The sequence below is a fragment of the Python bivittatus genome, unplaced genomic scaffold, assembly GCF_059951505.1.
Source record: "Python bivittatus isolate LINGU-HERP-01145 unplaced genomic scaffold, Pbiv_v1 ctg000220_np1212, whole genome shotgun sequence".
NCBI lineage: Eukaryota > Metazoa > Chordata > Lepidosauria > Squamata > Pythonidae > Python > Python bivittatus.
Window position 1 is genome coordinate 24,114,302 of NW_028277048.1, and position 27,512 is coordinate 24,141,813.

Below are 27,512 nucleotides of genomic sequence, written 5' to 3' on the forward strand. Positions count from 1 at the left end.
GTTCCTTCGATTAAACAATGTCACCTATTGGGACCCTGGAAGTGCATCTTCTCTGTAGCAACGTATAGTCTCTGGAATGGGACTCCCCTGAGATCCAGATGGCTCCCACTCTGCAGTTGTTTAGAAGAGCCATGAAGACCTGACTTTTCACCCAGGCCTTTGGCAAGGGAGAGGGAGACCCCTTTCTTCATTCCATCTAGTCTGTCATGCTTGACATCTTTTATCTTTCACTGATTTTACTGTAATTTCTTTGATTACTGAGAGTCACCCAGAGTTGCTGAGAGTCGGGGGCATACAAGTTTAATGTTGTTATTGTTGTTGTTAGAGTCAATGAATCTTTTTACACCATAAGAATTAACTCTACTTTAACTCATGTCTATCAATAATAATGGAAGCTTACTTCTCTAATTTTCTAACCATTCATTATCAAATTTATATCTGTAGCCAAACTGTTCCTTACCTTGGGTCCCCACAATTTCCATGTGCAGATGTGCCAAACCACTGGCAGCAGACAGAGCCAATTTAATCATTCCTTCAATAGTTACAGTATATCGGTTGAGGTAATCAAACAGAGAGCCATGCTCATGGTAATCAGAGACCAGCCATAATTGTGTCCAAGTGCCGTTATCTATTAGCAAGGTAAAAAAAAAAAAACCAGAAAAAAAAAGGAAAGAGTGCACTGAAACAAGAAGGATAACAATGGTCATATTTCTTTCTAGAAGTCGCTGAAGAACAGCAGATTCATTACTGCTTGCTGCTGTTTACCATAGTTCAGAAAGATGTTATATTTTAACTGTATTTGTATAGTTACTTACTGCAGGCTTTATACTAACAAATGTCTGTACTGTAGATTTATTTTCCTTTCCCAGTTTAGTCCCCTCAATAGTCATAAATAAAATGTTATGATACAGCTTGAACCTGGCAGTGATTCCCTCTCCTCACCCCCTGCCCCAGAAAATGTGATCAGAGGTATTGCCAACATGCCCTATGATAATGAGGACAACGGGAAATGCTGTGAAAAACAGAAATTCACTGGGATAGCCTGTACCCATTTTTTGCTTTCAGGTTTGCCACTGTACAATGCAGCTAACTAATCCATGCCCACAAACTTCTCTCCTCACAAAGGGAAGGATGACCTGTATGATAATAGAGATTGCAGACTGCCTCTGTGTCTATAAAAGGCAGCAAGATAGCCTGTTTTATCTTAAAAGTAGAGAATAACAATACTTAAGGGATGGAACTATAAAAACTGATTCCTGGATTTGTCAATTTTTGCTCCATTAGAAGGCAGTAAGAACTCATGAAGTGCAGGAATGTTGCCATTTCATACAGCATTAGATTATTCTTGAAGCTTTGAAAAGTTCCAAGATAAAGTGCTTTTCTGGATACTTTTACAGATGTTAACTATGCCTCACAGCATACACTTGCACGTAATTAGACTGCCAAGTTATTTTAATATTGTCCAGTCTTGGACTCATCACACAGTGATCATTTTTAATAGCTGCTAACCAGAGCAGACAGTAACAGTGTTTCCTGATAAACTTAACAAATTTGCATGAACTGCACAAGATCAGATCAGTTTCTCAATTTTGGTTTGTTTTTTTGACATGGTATGCTTCCAGGTATGGAAATGTAATGAACAGAGCGAAGAAAGCAAACCTTAGACCTAATCTAGCATCAAGCCATCATCAAAAATATTTTATTAGAATATCTCGCATTCACACTCAAGAGAAAGGAACAAAAGGGACAATAAGAAACAATCTCAAAAATGGTGAAGTTCAGAAACCAAGCTTTTGAGAGATTATTCCTTTCTACAGTTTCAAATGTAGATCTGATACAAAATTACTTTTGTGAAAGTAATCAATTAAATTTAATGAATTGGTTGCCATCCCAAGGAAGAATGTATAGGCAGTCACCAGGTTAAGAATGAGTTCCGTTCCTAAGCCTGTCTTTAACTTGAATTTGTATGTAAGTCGGAACTCATACTTATGAACTGGCTGCCTATTACTAAAGATGGCAAATGGCATTCTCCTCCCAGAAGCTGGCAACTGCTGAAGCCACGCAATGTTTTCATGAACTGCTGGAAACAGGCTGTATCTTAAAAATGCATGGCTTCAGAGGTTCATGGAAACATTGCGCAGTTTCAGTGGTTCCTTGGCTCGAAAAAGGAGAATGCTGTCTGCCATTTTTAGTAATAGGCAGCCCATTCATAAATATACATTGTAAGTGGGATGTTCTTAACCTGGAGATTGCCTGTAATGTTCTAGACAGGAAATTGTCAGAGTCACACCCTGAATTACGCAGTCCAATTATGTTGACATGACCAGTTCCTTTTTCTTACAATAGTTGCTTACTGGAGGCTAAAGATTGCTAGTGCAGTTCATGTGAAAAGAGGAAGTGAAACAAAGTGCCAATTGCTTTTCACTGCATCCTGCAGTCCAAACCATTATAGCAGTTGTATTTTTCCAGAATAAAGCTGTCTCTGTGATGGTGAGAGTAGACTGAGAGATTAATGATACTTCAGCTATTCACTATTCCAATTTCTTGTGCTCTATTGAGTCTCTGAGTAAGAGGGATGCAGGTCCAAAGTTGATCTCTTTCCTCCTCTGTGATAGATGTTTAGCTCAAATCAATGTTTGAAATTCAGTTTGTTCAAATACCAAGGGCTAACTTCCTTGAATATTTTAGGTTAGGGTAATAAGATAATTCCTATACTGTTTAAGAAATCCACAAGAGGCAACTTGTTAATTACACAAAGTTGTCTTAGTCTACTGTGATGAAAAAAAAAAATGGCCCTGGCTGTTTTCCTGTATGAAAACCTTAATATAAGGTAGAACTCCCAATTCAATACCACCTTGGCTTTTTGACAATCTTCCAGCTTTTCAAGTTTCCTTAGTCACCTCTTCCTGCTGTCAATGTGTATTCCCTCTTGCTCTCAGATCCTATTTGAAGTTGTCTTTGTTCCCCCTTTCTTCAATGTTTATATCCCCACTTCCTGAGTCAGTGCAAAGTTTTATTTCTATCCAAGCTCCTTCTCCCCAAGAATTATCTGCCAAACGTCTACGCTACCACTTCCAGTTTCCTAGCATGTAAAATGTTCAAGAACATTTTAGGGTATTAATTAATACAGCCAACAGATACCACAAGCTTGATCACCATTGCTAAATTATCATGCAGACTATTGATTGGCTTTTAATTCAAAGCAACATGCAATATAATAGCTGTAGCTATATCAGTCATACACCATAACTGGATTCACAAATCACATTAAGACATGGTTTTAAACACTGTTGTAAAGAAACCAGAGTCAGGCCTGTGAACAAGCAAAGTAACCACTGGGTTTTTGGCCTGCTTTAGTTTTTTTATTTTAAAGCTGTTTTGGCATACTCTGCAGATTGGTCAGAAGTATGGGTAGGGCAAACCTGCAATAAGCCTAGAAGCCACAAACCTCAAAGCACATTCGCACATCATGCTAAGGGACAAACAACAGGCTTGATTTCAAGGTGACCCCTTTTGTAGTACATGCTAAATCACACATTAAAAGAAGAAAAAAAGATATAGTTTTGTGCAGTGTGTGAACCTATCATACATCAATGTTAGGCTTCAAAGGCAACTGAAACATTTGTTTGTTTACTGGAGCATCAAAGCAGCAAGATACCTTTGTTGTCTGCAGCAATAAATCCCAGAATGTTCTCATGGCGCAACATGACTGTTTGATAGATTTCAGCTTCTCTAAACCAAGATCGCTCTTCCCGTGATGAGAAAATTTTCACAGCTACATCACCACCACGCCATCGGCCACGCCACACTTCCCCAAAGCGACCTTTGCCAATTATTTCCTGGAGGACTATTGTTCGAGCCACAGTGCGCTGGACAAACAGTGGCAAACCTGAAAGCAAAGAATGAAGGATACAAACAGAGACAAAGCAGAAAAGAACTTATATCAGATACCAGTGTGACATTTTATCCTAAAAAATATCAGAAGCAGAATAGTTAAGCCATAGAAATATGTGGTCAGAACTAGAACTCCTTTGGACATAAAGAGTTTTGACTGCTGTGGCTAGCTGCCAATACTCAATTTTGTACTTATGTTAAGTAAACAGGAGCATACTTGTGCGACTAAAGCTAAAATTTTCAGAGGATAATACTCTTTTGAACTATATACCTAGTACATAGAACTTGACAACTGGACAACATAAATGGATTCTCTGTGCTCTTACTATGGCCAAAAGACTGATATTGCTACATTGGAAAGATAAATGTATGGCCCCATTTAGTCAATGGATTGAAGACCTGATTACACTTGCTACTTATCAGCGGATTGCCTATAGATGTAGACTTTGTATGGACAAGTATAATGAAATATGGGACTCATTTATACAGAATACACTGGGTTAAAAAAAAAACAGGATAGTCATAACTATTAAAAATATATATATGTATTTGAACAGTATTTGTATTAGATAAGCATATATAGAATTGGAACCGTGTACTATTATAATGATATATTAACTTTTGTTGTACTTCTTCACTTTTATGTTCAAGCGCTTTTATGTATGTTTTCCTTTTTTTGTAACTGAAAAAAGTAAACAGGAGCATACAATAATAAAATAAATACTGAAGAGGATCTCATACAAAAAGGAAGCCATGATGGCATGGAGTCAAACTCATGTGTTATTTCAGTACCCTGGAGGAGCTGGCTTGGGTGGGGGAGGCTTGAGAAATAAACAACTCAAAGCCTAATTTAGCCATATTAAGGACTTGCCCTAGCCTCAAATTCACACCTGCAAAAGAGGGCAATTATGATCCATTCTATGCAATTACTGTAATAACTACCAAGATAATATTAAGTATTCTGAACACCAGGTTCCATGAAAAAGTAAAGCTATAACTGCAATAAAAGGCACAGCCAAGGAGGATAAATTTTAAGGTGGTATCTACATGTTCAGCTAACACACTGTATACAGACTAATTGTATGAAAGCACACTATTCCTTGATCTTTCTTCCCTCAGTGGATAAAAGAAAAGGTAAATCATTGCTCAGAATTCCCTTTATGGAAGATGGTATTCTCTACTTCAGCTTCAGAATAAATAGCAACTATACCTGCCAATATATTGATGAGCAGAGGGAGATATGGCAGGAACCTGGGGGAAGGCCACTCTCATTGTTGGCAGGTTCAATGGCTGAGATTGTTCCTACCTGTCAGCCTCCTACCTGTTCCTACCTGCTAGCCTCAGTGTTCACCCCTTGGTGGCACTGGTCTCTGGCTGCTACTATTAAATGCCAGGTCAGTGTGTAATAAATCCATCCTTTTCCATGTCTTGATCACAGAGAAATCAGCTGATCTGACCTCTATAACCGAGACTGGAGGAGGGAGGGCTCCCTTCTTGGAGATGTTTCCTCCCAGGTTTTGTACAGGTAGCAATTTGGACCGGCAATGCTGTTGCTAAGCAATGCGGCCATTGAGTGAAACATCACACGACCATACCCAACTTATGTCAGTTCCACTGCAGTCATTAAGCGTGACATCATGTGACCACGACTTGCGACTTAATGCCAACTTCCCCGTTGACTTTGGTTGTGAGGGGGCAGTTGTCTTGCATGAAGCTTTGATGGCTTTCAGAGATTCTGCACTGCAGATAACCAAATGTGAGGCCTTATGGCTGAAGTTGGGCTCTAGGCAACTGAGTTGGCCTACAATGTTGCTGGTATTATTAGCCTCCTTGCTGGACAGCAGCATCCTTGCCTGAGCTGCTAGATGCTGTTGCTGGGTTAGCAATTGAATCCTCAAGGTTTTGGGGATTATAACCTGGCTTTGGATAGCACTGAGTCTGGGGCAGTTCATGGTTGCCATGGCAACCATGGAACTGCCCAACATACTAGAGGTCAACACATTAGATCTGTTTTTTTGTCTCAAGGCACCTGTGATCTGATCTGGAGGTGGAGAACATTACTATTTGTCATAGTCAGACCACTCTGACTGCCTTTTGCTTACTAGGGAGGTATGACATATAAGATCAGTCCGCCTCAAGTGCCCTAATGGACCAGGAGGGATTTCAGAGTACAGCTAGAGTTCTGTCAAGGATCTGATGAGTTGTTCTGCTGAGGACTTAGGGGCTGCTTGGAATGTTGACCACTCATGTGGCCTCTCTGTTGTATGTTTTGGGGGGGGGAGGTTGGTTTTCTGAGGAACTTAGGGGAATGAAATGTCAGAAGAGATGCTTAGAGTATAGTTGGAGGAAAATGAAGAGCAAATATGACTGAGCACATGTAAGAACTCACATTAGGGATTACATTGTGGCTACAGAAACGTAATTATTTCTCTGCCCTTATCGGGTCTGTTGACAGCCAGCCAGTGGTCCTTTTCCAGTGATCCACTTTTTATTGGGCAGGGATGAATCTCAGAATCATCTATCAGGGCACTGTGAAGAGTATTCTATACATTTAATGGATAACAACTTGGATTCACTCAGAGTTAGATTTTGACAGAGCAGGTCCAGCTGAGGCAATGGAGAGAGTCTGATGTGGTTATCTGGTAGGAGTTTGATCCTAAGGAAATGGACAGGATTTCCAGGACTGTTAACCCAGCCGATGTAAAGGGATGTAAAAATAACCTTGAGGAACAGGAGGAAGAGCTGCAACCAAGACAATGGTCAGGTAAAATAAATTTGAGTCCAAAGCAGAAATGTAATTTGAGAAAGTGTCTCAGACTTGACCTTCCTTAATTTACCTCCTTAAGGGAGGGGGGAGGTGCATTCAGACTTGCAAGATTCTGTTACTGTAACTTTATAATAAAAGTAGTATTAGCATTCATAACTTTGGTTTCCTAGTCTGGTCTACCTGAAAGGGCTGATAGCCACCTTTCATTAGATCTTTGTCCTTCCTAGCCTGTGAAGGCTGCTGGGATGTGATAAGCAGTTGGATTCATGCAGTGGTGTTGACCTCTTTGAGAGAAGGGGTAGTTCTCCCAGCCTTCAAGAAGGCAGTGGTGCACCCCTTCCTCAAAAGGTCATTGTTTGGACTATTTTTATTCAATCTCCAACCTTCTCTTTCTGGGTAAGTTTGTTGAAAAGGTGATCAAGTTGCAACCACAGAGAATCCTGGATGAAACAAATTATCTAGATCCTTTTCAGTTGGTTTCAGGCCTGGATTTAGCATTGAGACAGCATTGGTTATGCTTGTTGATGACCTAAGGCAGAGCTAGGATTGGAGGGATTACCACTATCCTCCCTCCCCAGTCTCTCAGCAGTTTTCACACCACTTTCTGGATTGGTATCAGAGAGTGAAGCACAATGTTATGGTGGTTCTTCTTTCTCTGCAGCCAATTCAAGTCAGTGTTGGTAGGAGAGGAGAAGTTGAGTCCAAAGTCCCTGATTTGCAGAATGCCTCATGGCTTGACACACTTGCACCTCTTGTATAACATCTTCATGAAGCCACTGGGGGAGATCATCTGCTGATTTGGAGTCAGGCATCAATATGCTGATGCTACTCAGTTGTGCATCTCAACCTGACCAACAAAACAGTGTTGTCAAAACTGTTTTGGGTCTGAATGGAAAAGACAGGCTCTAGCAAGACCAAGTGGTTATAGCACTTGGTTTCCCAGTTCTGGGGACTTCCACTTTTGATCCTGAATGTGGTTATATTGCTCTGTTCAGGACTTGTGCAGAGTCTGCGGGTTTCCTTAAGACTCTCAGCATCTGCTTGAGGAGCAAGTGGCAGCTGTGGTCAGGAAGCCCTTTGCATGGGTTCAACTTGTGTGTCAGTTCAGCCTATTACTGCAACATACTTTACATGGGGCTGCCCTTGAAAACCACCTGGAAGGTACAGCTAGTCCAGAATGTGGAACTATGAGCAATGATAAGCAAGCCTTGCTATGCCCATATAACATCCCTGTTACGTGAGTTGCATTGGCATTGCTTATTGGCTTCTCAGTGCAATTCAAGATCCCTATCATCTATAAAGCCCTACATGGCATAGGACGTAGCTATTTGAGTGACCACCGTCTCCAACAGCATTTGCCTGTCCTGTTCACTCTGACAGGTCCATCAATTAAACAATGCCATTTATGTGGGACATAATGGGCCTTCTCTGTTGTTACGCTGCCCTTTGAAACAGAATCCCCCTAGAGAGGCCTTGGGTTTGGATGTTTTGGATGGATCACTTTTAATTGGGGGGGGGGTTGATGTTGAAATATATTGTTCCCTAAATTTGTTTGTTTTATATATAATTTGTAGTAAAGTTTGCTCTTGTGAAGCCATTCAAATCTGTTTTGGAGTTGGGTGGCCTAAAAATTTAATAACTAAAGAATTTAGGAAATAAAGAGGGTAGCTGGGTGTCTTAGCTGAATACATGGTACTTAATAGTAACTGAACCACAAACATTTTACATTCTTAAAAGAACTAAGGGCATGGTAGCATGCTGTATTCCAGAGCTGAACACACTTTTTCAGGAACTGCATTCAATAATTACAATTATGCTAATGACTGTATTCCCCAAATGGGTGGAGCTAGGGTGGGAAATGTGCTGAGTCAATATAGGCAGATATTATTTTTCAGTACCAGGTATGTACTAGTTATGTACTAGACAAAACGCATCTTGTTCACAAATGCCCTAAGTTCTCCAAAGTACTTCAAAGAAGCAGCTGTGGCTGCTTTATGGAACAGATCCATTGAGATCTTGTTAAATTATCTGTATAGTTTAATCATTTCTCATTTTCATTATTCTTCTCACAGTATTATTACTAATGTATTAATATTACTATCACAAGTGATACTGTTATAATTACTAGTATTTCATCTTGATTATTGACAACCGTAACACTCACTTTAAAAGAATCAGTACTATAGAGCACTATATCTCCTTAACTTCAAATATAGTAACCTGTAGGTCTATATGTCTTGTTTAAACGAAGCATGAACCGCAAATGAGTTAACAGGGATGTGGTAGCACAGGGACTTAATGACGCTGGAGCTCGCCGGCCAGAAATGGTCAGCGCTCCAGCAGTTCGAGCCTGCTCTGCTTGATGGGGTGTGCACCTGTCACTCGTCCCTAGCTTCTGCCCACCTAGCAGTTTGAAAGTGTACCATCTGCGAGTAGATAAATAAGTACTCCCATTTCGGTGGGAGAAACTGGCGATGGAACCAGTGCTGGACCCGATCGGCGGAAAGAACAAATGCCAAACGCTGGATGCGACTAATGTGACGGGAGGAAAAGATAATTGGTGGAGAAAAGCCCGGATGAGCTGACTCCCTTGCGACCGCTGTTGGCCCCAATAGAATAGGGTTGCACTGTAGTTGTATTAGAATAGGTGTAATTGTAATTATAATGGTTAAGATGTACTTTGTGAGCCATCCAGAGTTCCCCATTGAGGGAGATGGGTGGAGATAAATCCGAAATGTAATGTAATGTAATTTATTTTTGAAGTGTATAATTTTAGCTTTTAATACCTTGCAGCTACAGTTTGGCAAACACTCTGCAGCAACCTCCAGTACAGATAAAATATTGGGCAGCAATTTAGGTGGAAGTTGCACAAAAAGCTCTAGGAGGCATAGGTATTCTTAGATGAACAGTACAGATTACCATTTAAATCTTGCTGTATTCTTAAATTTAGAATAAAATTGAATAACATTAAACATCTTTATATAAAACAGACATTATACCTGAGCCGGAGCCAGAAGTAGACAAATCATAGACTAGATCTTGCAGGGTCTTGTCCTTGGATAGACACATCTCACAAGATGGATCCTCCATGTCCAACCGCTGACGATTGTGGTACACACGCGGATGGTGATGAAAGACAAAAACTACTATAATCATAATGATGAACACAAGAAAGACCGGTCCTGCAATGACAGCTACCAACTCCACAGGTCCCCAGATTGAAGGAGTTTTATCATCCTTCCAATGTCCTTGAGAGGGAAGAGAAGAAAGAAAAGATAGGTGCTTCAGCTTCAAATTCAAAGCCAGTATAAATATTAGGATTTTAAAAAATTAATGGATCTGAAGGTATAAATTTGAGATATAAAGGTAAACACTCAAAGGAGTTGACACTGGCTTGGAGTCTGGGAGAAGTGTGTGTTTTCCCTTCCCATCTCCTGTTCTGATACAGCTATAATGAAATCAGAAGCATTTATTTTTGGAATAAAAATGGAAGTTTATAATTTCACCTGAAGCACAAAAAAGCAAAGTAGATACTTCTGTTATCCTCTGTTGCTGCTGCACCAGAAAGAGGAAATCAGGATTCACTTCTGTTTAGCATTACATAAAAACAAGTAACTGCAAACAGCAAAGACCAAATAAGCTGAAATCATGTTTTTAGTACTTTAGTACTTTTAGTAGTCTTCCTATCATTTCCCCATGATATATGATACGATATGGCATGATATGCTATGGGACCGTCTCATCCCCATTACATTGACCCATCCCACCTGGTCAGGCAGAGAAGGTATGTTACGGACCCTGTCTATGAAAGAATGTCAGTTGGTGGGGCCCAGGAGAGCCTTCTCCATTGCCCCCGTCCTATGGAACATTCTCCCCCCAGAGGTGAGGCGGGCCCTCATTCTCCTGGCCTTCCGGAAAGGGGTGAAGACCTGGCTCTGCCAACTCACGTGGGGCTGAGGAGGGGTAACCAACCCTGGGGATGGCTGGCACCCTGAAGATGCTCCCTTAGGTTAATAATTTTCATTTATCATCAATTCCTTGGAATACATTATTTATTTATGTACATTGTTTTTATTGTATTTTAATTAGTATTCTTGTTTTATCATAAACTACCCAGAGTCACTCCTTGAGTGAGATGGGCAGTGACTAAATTTGGAATATAAATAAATATAAAATATTGCCAATAAACAGAACATTGCTTCAAAATAAGAAAATAGACCATTCTTCTTTCATGGTCCTATATTCCTGTTGAAAGTTAACTCCATTACTTCATCATTTCAACTCTCTTTTTACTGCTTTCTTTTATTTAATATATGTGAAGATATACCCACATGTAATGAACGCAACATCTCCCCAAACTCGAGTAACTGTGGTAGGAACATATTTGTCAGAGGAGACCTTTTGTGCTTATGGAAACAAAGACTGTCTATATCAGCTTAAGTGTATGGAAGACAAAGGCTCCACTATACTTAACAAAAAAGTAAAGGTGGTAAATCCAAAGGTTATTTAAACAGTATTAAGCATCACTTTCAGTTTTCCATTTCATCTTTCCTAACTGGTTAAGTAATAGTCTTACCAAATGTTTAATTCAGCATACATCGCTAGTTTTTCTTAAAGATTTCCATATATTGTAAATATAGGTTATTTTTCTCAAATCACTCATGCAGACTAACCTCTAGCTAAAAATAAGCATCCTGCAATGAAATGTACTGCCACGAGGGGGAGTCAAATCTTTCTCCAACAATATTTCCTACTTTTTGCACATAAGTGAGAGACTCTAAGTACTAGCATTAGCACAGAATTTAATTCACAAGTATTGCAGCCTAGGTAAAGAATAGGGCTTTTAAAAACCTGTACAACTGTGATTATATAATATGATGGAAAGTGACATTTAATCAGAAGTTCAACTAACTATTTTATCTGGCTGTTCTTTTCAGTTTTTCACCAATTTCTATTATTTTTTGGCACAAAATAATCCCATAAACAGATGCAGTAACAGAAAACAGATATATTTTCAAAATAATCCCTTAAACATTAAATACAACTCTAGCTTTTAAAATTCAATCTACATTGATATGAATCCAATTATAATATCTCAGGCTCATTAGGTATCTCCAGAGAATTCAAGTATTAAAATAATATTTTTCTGAAGACTGCACACAAACCCTTATGGAAAAAAGATATTAATTTAAGATTCATTTATGCTATTGATGTTGTTTTTAAATTTGGGCTGTCTTAACTTGTTTTTATCTTGTTTTGATAGCTGCCCAGAGTCATGTCTATGAGATGGGCGGCCATATAAATAAACAAATAAATTTAAAAGAGAAACCTACATCTTCCAGTTCTCTGTTAGAATTGAAAGTAAGTCCATTTCCTGGATGTTACTTTAAGAATTGCATTAGTTGACTGAAGTATCTCTTTTTCCCCCCAATATGACTGCTTTAATCACTAGCAAAGAGATGCTGTACTCATAAAAGTTGCAAGGCACTTCGGAATAATTTTTGAAAGCCTTAAGTATTAGATTCACTTACTGGCTATTTTTATCTGCAATATTAGCAACAGAAGAGTTATTTTCTTATACTGTTGTGAACATTCAGCGTCATAAACATGTGAACTTTCATTATGTTACTAAAAAGGCTATTAATTTTCCCATAAAGTAAAGTCTCCGAGTTGAACTCAACTCCTAGTAACTTCATGGAAACTCATGTTCGCAATTTAAGAATTGAATTCTCACATTCTCAGTTCAATTTCAATAAAAAATGTGAAAGAAAATAAGTTACAAACAGCCTGCTCAGGGTCACTCATGCTTTAGTCACCTCCTGAATGGACTACTGCAATCTGCTGAACATGGGGCTACCCTTGAAGAATATCCAGGAGCTATTACAGCTGGTACAGAATGTAGCAGTGTGGGCAGTTATGTGTGCTCTTTGATCAGCACATTACATCTCTGCTCTCCAAGCTGCACTGGTTGCTAGTATGGTTCCAGATTCAGTTCAAGGTGTTATTTTTGACCTATAAAGCCCTTCATGGCATGGGGCCAGGACCACCTCTCCCTGATTGAATCTACCTATCCCATTAGGTTTGGTAAAAGAAGCACGCTTAGGGTTCTGTCTGCTAATGAATGCCATCTGGTAGGACCCAGAACTTTTCTGTCATGGCACCTACCATTTGGAATACACTTCCCCCAGAGATTAGATTGGCCCTGAACCCTGTCAGCCTTTTGTAAGACCTTAAAGACTTGGTTTTGTCATGGGGCCTGGGGGTCAGGAGGTGAGGCTGAGTCCATATATTGGTTATGTTGACTTGTGACTGATGGTCTGTTTTTACCACAGCTGCTGTTTCTATGTCTGTCGTTGTTTGTTCTTCTTTTCTTATGCTTTTATATTCTTTTAACACTTTAACTGTTAAAAAGTTAACAGTTAGTGGTCCAGAGTCATGAATTTGAGATGGGCAGCTATTTAAATGGAAATAATAAATAAATAATAAATGATTACCAGAATCACCTCATGTGAATCTATTAAGCTGCTGCTGATGTGGATAAAAATATGCAAGTAACAAACAAGTTACAAGCACCTAACAGTAAAAATACTAATGGTAGATTGAGGCTGACATAACTACAGCATAAAAATAATCAGGCTTGCTTTAATTGCCTAAAAAGACTCTCAGAATATTCTCATATTCATTTCTACTTACCACTGGGTACCATAAGATCAATTTTGTTACAGTAGTCAGAGTAGCAACAATGTGTGTTGCGTACAGCTTCTGAACTAAGGCAAAAAAATGGTTTTCCAGCAGGAATCAACTTTACTTCAGGAATACAGGTCCGGGTGTGATGCTTCATCCCATTCACATTTGTTATTGAGACCATACAGGCACCATCTGTTTCACATGTGGCATTGGCTTGATTGCAGTCAGAGCACAAGCACAATAAAGCTGAAGAAAAGAGAAAAATAATTCTGTGTGACAAACTACTTATAAGAAGCATTAACTGGAATTCCATTACTTTTGAAATAGGGTTATATTCCTTCAAGGTTTAACTGAGACATTACCAGTTAAAGTAATACAAACGACATTTGCAAAATATTTTGAACAAAATTAGGCCAGTATTATAAGAACAACATTTATTTTTATTCCACAGGCTTCCCCTCTGTGGAAAGTCTATAGAAGAAAGTAATTCATGTTTATTCCCTAAAATTCTGTACAATGGTTAAATGCCCCAAGAAATAAGACAAGCCCATTTCTCTTATTCACAGCTACTTTTTACAGAATGCAGATTCATATTTCAAGGCCATTCAGTCAATTCAGTTTTGAAGGAATCCTGTCTCTGATACTGGAAACAGGTTTTAATATCCTTAAACTTCAGCTGTACAACAAAATATTTTTGAATAACTCAAAGATATTCCATCTATTGCAATGAAGGCCCAACACTACTGAATATCCCATGTTGGACAAAGGCCAAAAATACACTTGTTTTACCACTGTTCCTGCTGCAACCAACCTCTTTAAGATTGAAAGCAGCAAATCTATAGAGATGCAGTTCTTTGTGGCAAGTGAGCTGAATTTCAGTGGGAACAATGAAGAACTACTGTAATGAACATGCAAAATAACTCCCACTAAACAAAACATGTCCTGAAAAGGGAAGGTTCAAACATTGAGATGAATATCAATGACCAATCAGGATTCAAACTGAACATCTGAAATGAAAGCTTCAGCAATTAGTCTCTCACAATCTTGAAAAACAAAGTTATCTAAGGCAACCATCAATTCTCTAGAACAAAAAATGAGTACCTTCCCTTCTTTTAAAGAAGGGGCGAGGAGGATATGCAGATAAATTAAGAGTATATTTTAATGGTGTGCTTGCAAATACATAAAGGACTTAAAATAAACATAGGAGTATTTTCTTCCCTCCTCCAGTTTTATTGGGACCAAAGCACAAAAACCAAATAAGCACAACTGATTACCATAATACATACCACAACCTAGCAATTATCCTTAAGAAAAATATTGGAGCGAGATTGCTGATAGCTAAAATAGTATGACATAAAACTGAGATAGGCAACCTATATCCACATATCCTTTGGTGTAGTTTCATGTTGCCCTCAGCATCCTCTATTACTCTGAATGCTGTAGATTCAAGCTCATTTCGTGAAGTGGTGGAGAGAAACAAAGAACTATGCAATCTTGTAATTGTACAAATTCCAGCCAGTTTTGCCTCTAGCTTTGGCCACCGCTATCTGTAACTTATAATATTATTCAAGTGACTTCACTTATACGACACTGGCTGCACTAAGGTGACAAAAGCTAAACAGAGTCAGGTTTAGTCTGTGCTTGGATGAACGTTCACCAGGAAATCTTAGTGCTGTAGGCTAGACTGAGAAGTAAAAAAAACATCCTGGAAGATGGCAATGGCAAGCCATTTCCATACTATTGTGGAAAAAAAAAGCTACATACTTATGCACATGAAATCACTAGGAGTCAAGTTCAGCTCAAGGGAGACTTGACTTTCCTTACTATAGATTGAGAATCCTTCCTAGGAAAAAGAATTGTCACTACAACTGAAAGTTTGGCCTGTCACTAATTTGCTAGGTGGTCTAGAATAAGCCACATTCTATGAGTATACTGATATTGATGTTGGTTTTTCTTACAGAGCATGACTAAGGATTATTGGCATTGTGGCTAAATTTGGAAGGTTTACCAAAGTACTGCTTCAAGTACTAGAAAATGCTCACTTTCCTCTCCGTTCTGAAACACCAGTGCCCTCCTCTATTTTAGGTTTCTTCTAACTGTACTTATATCTTTAACTGACCAAATTACACCTAGTAACAATTTCAAACTGTAGACCACAAAACCACTTTAACCCACAGCTTAAGGTTAGCAACAATCATAATTTGCCTGATTCAATGCCATAGCAAACGGTGGTTGGATAAAAACAGGGTTTGGAATTGATGTACTAAAGAAGAAAGAGACAAAATTGATCCTATAGCATGTAGTTTAGAGAAGTGGATTGTGGTATCTGAACTGTATGTGAAAATCTTCAAATACTAAGAATACAATTTATGTTTAGTAGGATTACTGTTTTCTAGATAAATATGCATACAAATGTAGTTTAAATGTAGCTATTGTTATTTATGTCTCAGCAAGTGGCAGCACTTGGCTGACCTTTTCTGGGTTTGGGAGTTAAGTAGGGTCAGGCTTGATTAGTACTTGGATAGGAAACTATCAGGAAATACCAAGGCTGTAGGCTATAATGGAAAATCTTTAAAAAAAATTCCAGAAGATGGCATTGACAAACCATTTCCATACTGATATGTAGAAAATTACATGAACATAAGGAGTCAAGCTTGACTCGACATTTTTATTATTTACATCTGTACTTCAATTTAATTTCTACATATATTAGTGAGTCATAACAGCTATTACAGAGAGCCAGTTCGTTGTAGTGATTAAGGCACCAGGCTAGAAAATGGGAGACCACGAGTTCTAGTTCCACCTTAGGCACAAAGCCAGCTGGGTGACCTTGGGCCAGTCACTCTCTTTCAGCCCTAGGAAGCAGGCAATGGCAAACCACTTCTGAAAAGCCTAGCCAAGAAAACTGCAGGGACGTGTCCGGGTAGTTGCCAGGAGTCAACAGTGACTTGAAGGCACAAAAAGCAAACAAACAAAAACCCTGCAAACAAACTACCAGCTATTATAATTTAAACTATGCTATTCCTCGTTACAAAATCTCATGGAAATGGAGAACTACATTGCAAAGGAAGCAACAAAATTGTTAACATCATCTCTCCCTCATAATGCAAATCCATGTGCGAGGGAGAAAGAATTGCTAATGTGTTATGGGGAAGGAGAGGAATTTACAAGAGAATTGTAAAACAGGGCTGCTTGATCTTTCTATATCCAGTTCTCCCACCTAAGTGGCATTACTACTCGTTATCTTGATAACTTCCAGCTTAGCTCAAAAACAGGAAGTGAGCCTAACTGGTATAAAACTACTTAGTGGCAGGGGATTTTGCAGAAAAAAAATAGTATGCACTGCAACAATTAATTCCCCCTCTGTCAATGCTTCCATGTCAGAAAAATCAGGCCTGGGAACAAATATTTGCCAACACTGCGCATAATTTCAGTTTGAATCCTGTGAAATGTCACTTGTTTTCTCTAAGTCAATAGTCACTTGCTATGTCATTGATTAAAAAGCAGAATGCAGTCGTTCTCCAAACACAAAGCAGCTATCAAATTTCACTTTTTCAGCTTTTGAGCAAAAGTCATGCCTCTGTCAAGGTGCATGGAAAAAAACATCAAGCTAAATCTAAGAGTGAGGATGAATTTAGTAATGTCAAGGAAAAGGGTGTGTGAACCTAAGAAACATAACATGCTTTCTACAATAGTCAGCAGAGCCTGTTTCTCAGAAGGAATAAAGAGCATGTACATACCTGTTGGGACAGCTTAATGCAAAAAGGTAGATTTATCTAAACAATGGGAAAAATGGTTTCCCATTCCTAACAAGAGAGTTCTATAAATCAAGAAGATCACAGGATTACATCATATCTCTTCATGAGTCATCCTCAACAGAGTTTATCATGGTCTACTATGTATTTCATGAACTGTAAACACACTCTGTGAACATCTGCAGCTATGAAGTACTACTCCACTGCTTCTTTAAGAACAGTGGTGTGCCTTTTACAATTTGCCTTTATATTTCAGAAAAGGCTAAGAGTATATCTACAGTATAATGAAACTGATGCCTTCTTATAGCATCAACAATAATAATAAAAACAATTCATCACGATTTGAAGCAATAAACATGTTTGGCAAGTTAAGTGTTTTTTGGAATGACAATTCAAAGGAAATATCCAGGATGATACAAGAAGCAGTGACATGGAGACAAATACTTCTCTATATTACCACTATAGCAAAAGCTTTAGTGTAGCACCATATAAAAGAAAAGAAAAGAAGAAAAAGAAGAGGAGGAGGAGGAGGAAGAACAGCAGCTGCCTTGGTAAACTGGACCCTTGCAGAAAACTAGCCACCAATATGAGTAGTTATTGGCTATGATCTGAGTAATCTCATGAATGTTTCCTAAAATCACTTTACACCTTCAGCTTTGTTTCCTCCTCATATGGATATGGCTTTAGTATGCTGTAAGAAAGTAACTGCATTATGTAAGACAATCTATAAACTAAGGGAAAAAGTTTTAAATGTTTTCTTCTCAAGAGTAGTTTACAAGAAATAAACACAGATTAATACTTCAGCCTTGCTGTCTGGCACAGACAGATATCCTTTCTATTTTGGGACTGGGAAAAAAGGAACTGAACAAATAGAATTTAGTGTTCCAAGATGGAAAGATACTATGCATTCAAACCACAATAAAGAGAAATCTTATTTTATTGTGAAAAGGAATCAGGCAGTCCATTTAAGGCCTGGACTGTAATGGGTTATTAGGCTAATCTATTTCTGAAAATAAGTCTGCCAAAAGCTTATCGAAAATACAACGAAACTAGATAAAACACAGTAGGCACTTCCCCCAAATTTTTGTTAAGATAAGGAGTATGTTTTTGAGCAGTTTTCCTCTATTGTTTGGCCATAAAGTTATGCTGACTCTGTATTAACTAAGAAATTAATCTTAAAGTAACTTTAATAGTAATTTAAGCAGAAGACAAAATTAAAGTAACTCCTAGATTCCAGCAAGCAAAAGCAGAATCTATATAATTTAAAATGCCAAGTGATGGAGCTCAGTGAAAACACAAAGACAACCATTAGGGTAGTCATCTGATTGAGCCTTCCTAGAAGAAAATGAAGAAAGTACAACTTCAGTCCATTCAATTACTTCCAAGAAAGTAGTTTAGAGTGAACACAGGCTTCAGAATAAACAAAAATAAACACCACTGAAAGCAAACAAACATTAAATCTAATTTGTGGCAACACCTGGCCAACCTCCTCTAGGTTAAAAAGCTAAAGAGGGTTGGCTGGGGCACTTTCATGGAATACCAGGGCTGAAGACTAGACTGGGAAGAAAGAAAGAAAATCTGGAAGGTTGCACTGGCAAAACACTTCTATATGTTTGTCAATAAAACTTTATGTAGTCATCAGGAGTCAAACTTGACTTGGAGATGTTACTAAATGTGTATTTTATGTTCATAACAGTATGTGTACAGATATAATACTCTATGACTATACTACTGTGAAGAGACAAATAACATGATTTGAGAAACATGGAGGACTGCAGCTCAGGATACAGTATATGAATTCTAGTCTCTAGGTCCAAATAAATTATGTCTGAAGGTGTCAAAGAAGCTGGCACAAGTGATTTTAAAGTTACTGACTATAATCTCTGAAAATTCTTGGGAAATTGTTGAGATAGATAGATGTCAGAAAGCTAGAGAAGAGCAAACACAGTTCGCTATTCAAAAGAGGGAAGAGGAAACTACAAAACAGTTCAGTCTATACTGGGCAATGAACTAGAACAGATTGTCATCCAGCATGTCTGTGAACATTTAGAAAAAAATTACTACAGTACTGTTAACAAACATTATAGGAGAAGAGCTGTGTTAGTCTATAGTGGCAAAAAATCAGGTGTCTGGTAGCACCTCTTCCAACTAACAAATTTTATTAAAAGGCATAAGCTTTTGTGAGCTGCAGCTCACTTCATCAGATGCATACAGTGGCTAGACTGATGTAGCATTAGCCACTCCATGCATCCGATGAAGTGAGTTACAGCTCATGAAAACGTATGCCTTTTAATAAAATTTGAACTGCTACCAGATTCCTGATTTTTTTACTTTAACTGGAGCTATCATGCTTTGTTGAGCAGTCACAATATACCACTGTTTATGACAGAATGACAAGTTTGATAGACCAAGGGAATTCTGTGAATGTAGCACTCTCTGAATTTAGTAAAATGCTTGACAAAGTCAAGAACAACAGTCTGCTTAGAACAGAAGTAGACCCCCATCTCCTGGAGGTTTTCAAAGGAGGATTGGATGGTCATTTGTTAGGGTGATGTAATACACTCGACTAGATACCTTGTAAGATCCTTATGAAATACAATCTATCATTCTGATATTTCAGATTTTCAAATTAACAGGTAATGTGAAATTAAAATTCTGTACCTTAAAAATTGAAACATTTGCAAATCAACTTCTGCTTGGCATACTAAAAGAACCATAGCTTTTCTCTTATATTTTTTATCAAATCCATTGATAATTATTTATCACATTTATATAGCCACCCATCTCACACAAAGTGACTCTGGGCGGCGTACAACAATAATTAGGGCCAAGTTGGATGGTCTATCCAAGGAAACTTATGGTTTCCTGCAGATTTTTAGGAATTTTACCAAGGAATTGGTGCACAATGTGCCTGATTGAGCTCTGGTATTAGAGGCCATGAGGGCACCTCTGAGTGGCCTCTCCAGTCTGTCAACCCAAGGCAGCCCCTTGGTTTACTGAGGAACTCCAGAGAATGAAATGGCAGAAGAGATACCTGGTTCCTCAATGGTGAAAAATGAGAATATGATTAAACACGGATATAAGCTAAGGTTTAGGTCTATATCAGTGAATAGGCAAAAATTACTGTACTGGTGGAATCCCATCCAACTTCATTAAGGTGACCTCCATTCTGCTAGGGTTGGGCTGCTGTGACTTGTTTGCTAGACATTTTGCAGCTAAAATCACTCACATTCACTCAGTGTTAGACACCTCATGCCAGAATCAGATGAGATGACAGGGGCAATGTCTTGCAAAGTCATCTGATATTCTTTTGAGCTTGTGAATTCTGAGGAAGCAGCTAGGGTTCTCCACAACTTGCAGGCTGGATCTACGTCTTTCTGGCTCCTACAAGCACTTAGGGATATATTAATGCCAGTTGCCTTCCTAAAGAAGCTATCTCATGGTTCAGCTATGTTGGACAACTTCTGCCTGGTCTCCAATCTCCTCTTTTGGGGGGAAGGTTGTGGAGAAGATGGTAGAGTGTCAGATTCAGAGGATCCTGAAGTGGATTATTTAGATATCTTTCAGTCTGGTTGCAGATCTAAACAAGGGAGGGAAACTGCATTGGTCACTTGTGAGGAGCTGGGGCAGGATCTGACTGGAGTGAGTGTAGTCCTCTGGTCCTACTAGCTTCTCTGTGGCATTTACATACCGCTGATCATTTTATTCTGGAGTGCTTATAGAGGCTGGGTGTTGGAGGCACTGTGTTATGGTTCTGCTCCCCCCTAAGCAGAAAGTTATAAGTAATGGGGGAGGGGAGAAAGGGATGAGAGGTTAAGTTCCTGGCCATTCCTGCATGGAGTGTCTCAGGTTTTGGCCCTCTTTCTCATCCTACTGGACATCTATAAGAAAGTGTTGGGAGTTGTCATCTGTTAATTTGGAGTAATGTATCATCAATATACCGATGATATCCAGTTAAATGTCTTCACACTGAGCCAAGCAGAAAATGCAGTGGAGGTCCTGGTTCACCGTTTGGAGGAGGAAGGGACTGGATGGGACAAAAGAAGTTCAGACTGAGTTTCAGAAAGATAGAGAGGGTGTTTATCCCCAAAATATATTAGTTCCAACTTTAGTTCTAAATGGGACTACATTCTCTTTGAAGGAGCAGGCCTGAAGATTCTTCTGGACTCACAGCTTGAACACTAGGTGGAAGCTATGGCCAGAACTTTTGCCTCACTGGCTGGTATGTCAGCAACAACCTTTCTTGGAGCAGGATGCCTTAGCAACTATCACTCATGCCCTTCCCACCTTGTGCTTAAATTACTATAATGCACCCTACTTGTGACTGCCTTTAACATTACTTGGAAACTTTAGTTAGCATAGAATGCAGCAGCTTGCTTGCTGGTCAGCAAGTATTATTTCATCTGAATGACACCTATACAGCAGGCACTGGACTAGCTATCAGTAGGGTTTGGAGTACAATTCAAAGTGCTAGTTATGACCTATAGGCTCTTTTCGGCTTCTAGTCCTTTCTTCCTTTCCTTTCCTTTGCAACACATGGAATCTGCTCATCCCTGTTTGTGCATGCCAAGGAGATATGTTGAGGATTCCTCCTCCCTCATGTGAAGTGGGGTCAAAAACAAGCCTTCTCAATAGCTACCTCAGCCTTACTGAACACCTTGCCCCACAACTTCAGGTTAGCCCCCTCTATTTTTATCTTTTGGAAGGCAGTTAAGACACTACACTTCGGTTGAGTCTTTGAACTATTGGAACTGATGACTCTGATGTTTGGATTTAAGTGTGCTTTTATTAGTTACGTTGTATTCCTTTTATTATTACCTTGAATTTTAGGTATTTGTGAGCTAAGAATCTTTGATTAGGGTAGCACATAATATTTGGTAAATAAGTAAATAGTAATATTGCAAGAAAATTTAGAAGTAACTTGCATTGCAAAAATGAGATACAACTTTAGACTCATGCTCTTTTGCATTAGAACAATTCTTAGGGTAGGAGACATATGTTAAATATACAAAAGGCTAATACAAGGATGCAAAGCGCAGATATGAAGATTTCTTGTTCCCTTCTCAGCATTTTGAATTCATCACCTTTTACTACCAAAGGTTAAAGAAATGAAAATGGTGCCCTCTAGAATACATTATTAAATCAGATGGTTCACACTGCATTATAAACAGGATCTCATCTAATGTAGGCATAGAGACATTTGCATACTTACAAGTATATTTCTATTAATTGCAGAAGAAGTAATAGGATTTAATTTATCAATAGCAGCAACAAAATAATTCCTGTCCAAGCCTAAATTAAAAAGTTGCCATAAAGAAATCTTGAGACAAAAAGGAGTAGATTTTTGTATGGATGGACTATGAGAGCCCTCTAGAATTCTAGATGTACAATTCTTTATTCTACATCCTCCCTACCAAGCCATCTGATAGCACTTCGCTATCAGCAAGTGACACCATCTAGCTATCCTTGGCAAATCTCAGAAGCCAAGCAAGGTTGGCCTTAGTTCATACTTAGATGAGGCTTCTTGTAAATTAGTCTGGGAAGTTGAAAAACATATTGGAAGATGGTAATGGCAAACCACTTACAAACACCTCCCAAAAACTACATGGATGCAATCACTAAGAGTCAAATCAGACTTGAAAGTATGTTTAAGATTATGGTTAATGGATCTCAGAGTTTCATTAAAATAAATTTGTAAGCTTGAATACTGCTTGGCCTGCTTGAGAAATTGTAGAAATATTTTAGGGAAAAGTTTAACCATTTCCTAATATTTTGTTTTAAATTATCTATAAAACAGTGAATGTGTAAAAAAAATATAAAATCAAGAAATAAGTTAGGCGGCTAACACGAAAGCTTAATAGATGCAAAAATTTGGTTTTTGGAAGTCCACGAATATAATAAAGGATTAAAAGCAGTAGAAACTGCTGATAGTAACAGTACTGCAGATTCAGACTAAAGGGGAGGGGTTTCCTCCAGGGGAGAGGAAAAAAAACCCTAAGCTGTTCCTTCTAACTAGAAATGGTAGTGTTAACTGTTTTCTGTTGGCTCCATATTTAGTGACCAAGAAAAATATCAATGCTGTAAACATGGTGAGGCATGAATACAACTCAAGTACCACTAATAATTAACCCAGAGCTTTGTCTTGCAGCCAATGACTGGGAATGGTACACACTTATCAGTTCTGAAAAAATCAGTCTGCAATTTGGAGAAAAAAAAACATCAGCACATATCACGGACATCTCGTGTATCCATATCCATTGCATCCATAACAAGGAGAAAAAGTCTTCTACATGGAAGCAGCCTTTCAGTAATAAAAGGAATGACAAGCTAATCTACACTAGAAATATGGATAGCCTTCCTATTATACTTCTATATAACCTTTTCCTATTATTTTTTCTTGCTTTTCCTCAGAGTCAAAATTATGCTATCCAGATGCCAAATTAAAAACAATAGACTTTCTAGAGCAGGTTTCCCTTAACCTGATCATCCACAAGCACCATGAATTCTACTTCCCACAGTTAACATACACAGAATGCATCAAGGTGGAAAGTTTGTTCTATATTCTAAAACCATCTTAGAAGTTATCTATATCTGCCTACCAGAATGTATCTGAATTATTAACAGAAAGCAAGATGTTAAGTCTGCACAGAAGATGAGTGTATAAACTGAGCTTCTCCCACTGGTAAGAAGCACTAGGACACTGAGTATCATCTGTCACCTAGTAAGGATGATCACAGTGAAGAAGTGGTTGCTCCAAAACTTTTTCCCATTCCCTCCCTATCCCTTCTGCATTATGTCTATTAGAATCTGAACCTGTGGGCAAATACCATCTTACCTTTTAATTTCTGTACAACAATTTCAGGCATTTAGGAAGTGCTAAATAATAAATACTATGTTCCAAACTGGCAATGTAATGAGATTCCTCCTCCCCTCCCCCCTTTTTTTGGTCTACAACACCGTGTACTAGCAATATAAAGAAGCAATCAGCTAAATCAGTTTCAACCCTTGCAATGAAGAAGGGATAACCAGCAAAAACCAGTTAAGAAAGCATTGGGACAATTCTGGCATTTCAAGTTCTAGCTAGTGACTGAGAAAAAATCTTTTTGCATCAATAAAACCAAACTAGCAGACTCCCTATTATTTACAATTATTTCAGCTTAGAGAAAGTTCATAAATCAACAGACATGTATGAGGCAAGTATATATTTTTTTAACAAAATGATTCAGACTACCGCTGAGGCTGTTTGAGCAAGTTCAACACACACACAAAAAAACCAAAAAAACAAACCCCACCCCACATAAATGCAAAATTCAAAAAAGACTTTTTCTAGCAGTTAAATAGAGGGTAGAGGTAGAAGACATCAGTGTATAATCTACTTAAATAAAATTCCTGGGTTGGATACCATAAGGGGAGCTCCCTGATTAAGATCTTTATCTACACCTCTGGTAAGATGCACTGAAAAAAAGGTGCAAGACAAGCTTGTTGCGAATTGTATTTATATCTGTTTGGCATGCTTGTGTCTGACTTTCTGTCAGACCCAACCCCTGAAGAAGCTGTTTAAACAAGCTTAACATTAAGCTTCAGAGCCTCAGAATGAAAGCTTTGTTCTTGTACAAGAGATCTACAAGGTATGCATTTTTGCTAAAATGAACTGACACTGTACTTTAATCACAGACAGAACACCAACTTGCTATGACACAAATTTGGGTGGAGAAATAAAGGCCATTCTCAGCTTTGTTTTTCTCTTTTCTTTTTCAGTAAACAAAGCAAGTGTTTTCTAAAGCAAGTGATATTGATACATTTTAAACCACCTGTTCAGTTAAAAAAAACAAAACAAAACCCTGCCTGAGTTGCATTCATTTTAAAATACTACAAAAATTCAGTAAAATTCAGTAAAAAAAAAAAATCTCTAGCAACAGCATTCACAACAAATCAGTAGTCTAAAATTAAACCATAACATGACTAAAATCAGCTACAAAGCACTGTGGAAGGCCTGAGTAAGTAAGGTATCCTTCACAATACCAAAAATATATCCATATTGGTGCCTAATAAGCTTTTCTCAGGAGAGGAATTTCAGTTATGAGAGAACACAATCTTTTCCTGGTTGCCAAGCATTAAGCTTCAGATGGCAAGAGGACCTTAAAAACCTTCATACTCTTCCAGGTCCAAGATTTAGTAATGCTACTATGACTGGGGGTTGTAACAAATTTAAATAAATAATAAATAATACAAGTTGGTATCAACAAGAACACATCTTTTGCTTTTTAATTCTAGGCAAACACTGGTAGGATTGTTAGAAATGAAACAAAAATACAACTGAGAATAAAGTTCCACTGTGTTTAAAAGGGCTTATCCACAATTAATTGGTATAAGATTGCAGCTTTAGGGCTCTTTAAAATGACCCCTGCAGGGCTCAAATAAACAGAAATATGCGTTTCATTTAAGAGCAGGTACATCTGTTCAGCTCCTCTCCACAGACCTCTGTCCTCACACCCCCTCCTTCTAATTAGACTTGTGCAGCTGTGTGAGCTACACTAAGCAGAACAAGGAACCACAGCTTGCTACAACATATCTATCCATTTGAATAACTCCAGGCATCTCCATTTTAGCTCTATATAATTTATCTACTGAAATATTACTTTTGTATTTTAGCTGATCTTTAAATATTTGCCTGTTAATATTTAAGCAACATTCTAAGCTATTAACTGTATCTGGCAGCAAATCTCCAATAAAAAGCTCATGAGAGGAAGTCAAGTTAAATGCAGTCCACTCAGCATTTGATTCATAGACTTAAAGCATTCTGTGATTAAAGCATACAAATATGAAGGATGAAATTAACTTAGCAGTACTCAATTTCCATAAAGCCAGAACTGAGAAGAGTAGGACATGACAAGCAAAAGAACACCCTTTCAATCTGTGTTCTGAAGGTGTTCTGAAGACCACTGAGTTGTAAAGTATGCATCTGTTCGCTTTCAGAACAAATGCAGTGCAATTATATTAATCCCTTATCTTGAAATAATCTTTAGCTTTTCCCATTTTAAACTTAAAGCCAATCTATGAACAGATTAAGGGCAACTTTATGTCATACAAAATTTGACAGAGCATTCTCTTTTCATTTTATTTTTTTAAATGAAAAGCATCCACTGGAGTCTAAAATCAAGAGAAGTAGGACTCCTGCATCCACCCTCACCCCGAAGTCAGGAGAAACAAACTGCTATACAGAACAATTTTAAAGATAAAGTATCACTTTCTTTTCTATGCATATTCTGTATATAATAACCTCAATAATTTATTTTGTTATAAATATAACAATGTTATACCAAATGGCATGCAAATTAGTTTCACCAGCATACTTTTTCTCACCCACTACTCTGTAACATCTCGTCACTGTTTCCCAAGTTCTATTTTTCACTGTCAAAAATGCTTTGATTACACTTATTGCATATACTCGTGGATAAGCCGAGAATTTTAGGTTCCAAAATACAAACCCAAAAGTGGGCTTATCTGTGGACCAGAGCTCAGATTTTTGAAAGCCCATCACAGCCTTAAAATCACACAGTTTTATAAATGATGATTTAACAGTTTGCAGTTTCCTGCCTGTCATCTTGGTTAAAATTAGAGGGTCAGCTTATCTGCAGGTTACACATTTTTCACAGTATTTTGGTTGAAATTTCAAGGGTTGGCTTATTTGCAGATGGGCTTATCCACAATTATATACATAATCTTTTGGACAATGAAATCATTTTCTTTAAAATAAAGTTTACTAAGTATTCTAATCTTAACAGGCATTGCAACCTGTTTTTGATTCTGAGGAATAGATTCCCATTTTACTGCTTTTTAATCTCAGCAGTTATACCTAAAATCACTAAACAGCTGCTAACTCAGTTTTCATTGCCTTCTGAGAGGCTTTTTCTATTAAGTGATGGCTCATCTCACAGAAGATACCCCTTTATTATCTGCCCTCTTGAAATGCCAGAGCTCAGAATCAACTTTGATAATAAACTCACTTGATTTGTGCAGAAGGTAATCAGATTCCTGTCAGTCCCTGAACATTGTATGGTGTTTTAATTGAGGCCACTTGCAAATGCAGTTTCCACCAAAGCCTTTACAATAGGACAGCCTGCCCAGTTGCCAGAAATGGGGAAATAGAATCTTATCTGTCAAGCTGAATTATTGTTGTTTTTAAAGTATCAAAAATGCTCTTTTGGACAGTGCACTCAGCCTCCATTTAAATGGTATCTTTCTTGGAAAGCAGTGAACTATAAATTATGTTCTATTCAAAAACAAACTGAGCTTTGTACATCCTTGTTCTAAGAATTACCAGGAATATAATATTCATAAAACATTTTAACTTTTTCTTTAAGAAATTAGCAGGCCTTTCATTATAACGGTTCATCAATCACATGTTT

General features: G+C 38.1%; 1 protein-coding gene across 1 annotated transcript in view; it reads right to left on the reverse strand.

Moving 5' to 3' along the window:
• ACVR1B (activin A receptor type 1B) overlaps window positions 1–27,512 on the reverse strand; it is a 44,431-nt gene that overhangs the window by 11,825 nt on the left and 5,094 nt on the right. The window contains exons 2-5 of the mRNA XM_007434090.4: window positions 13,355–13,594; window positions 9,661–9,909; window positions 3,659–3,889; window positions 461–628 (exon numbers count right to left, since the gene is read on the reverse strand). Coding sequence (XP_007434152.1) covers window positions 461–628; window positions 3,659–3,889; window positions 9,661–9,909; window positions 13,355–13,594 — 888 coding nt within the window. The remainder of the gene's footprint in view (window positions 1–460; window positions 629–3,658; window positions 3,890–9,660; window positions 9,910–13,354; window positions 13,595–27,512) is intronic.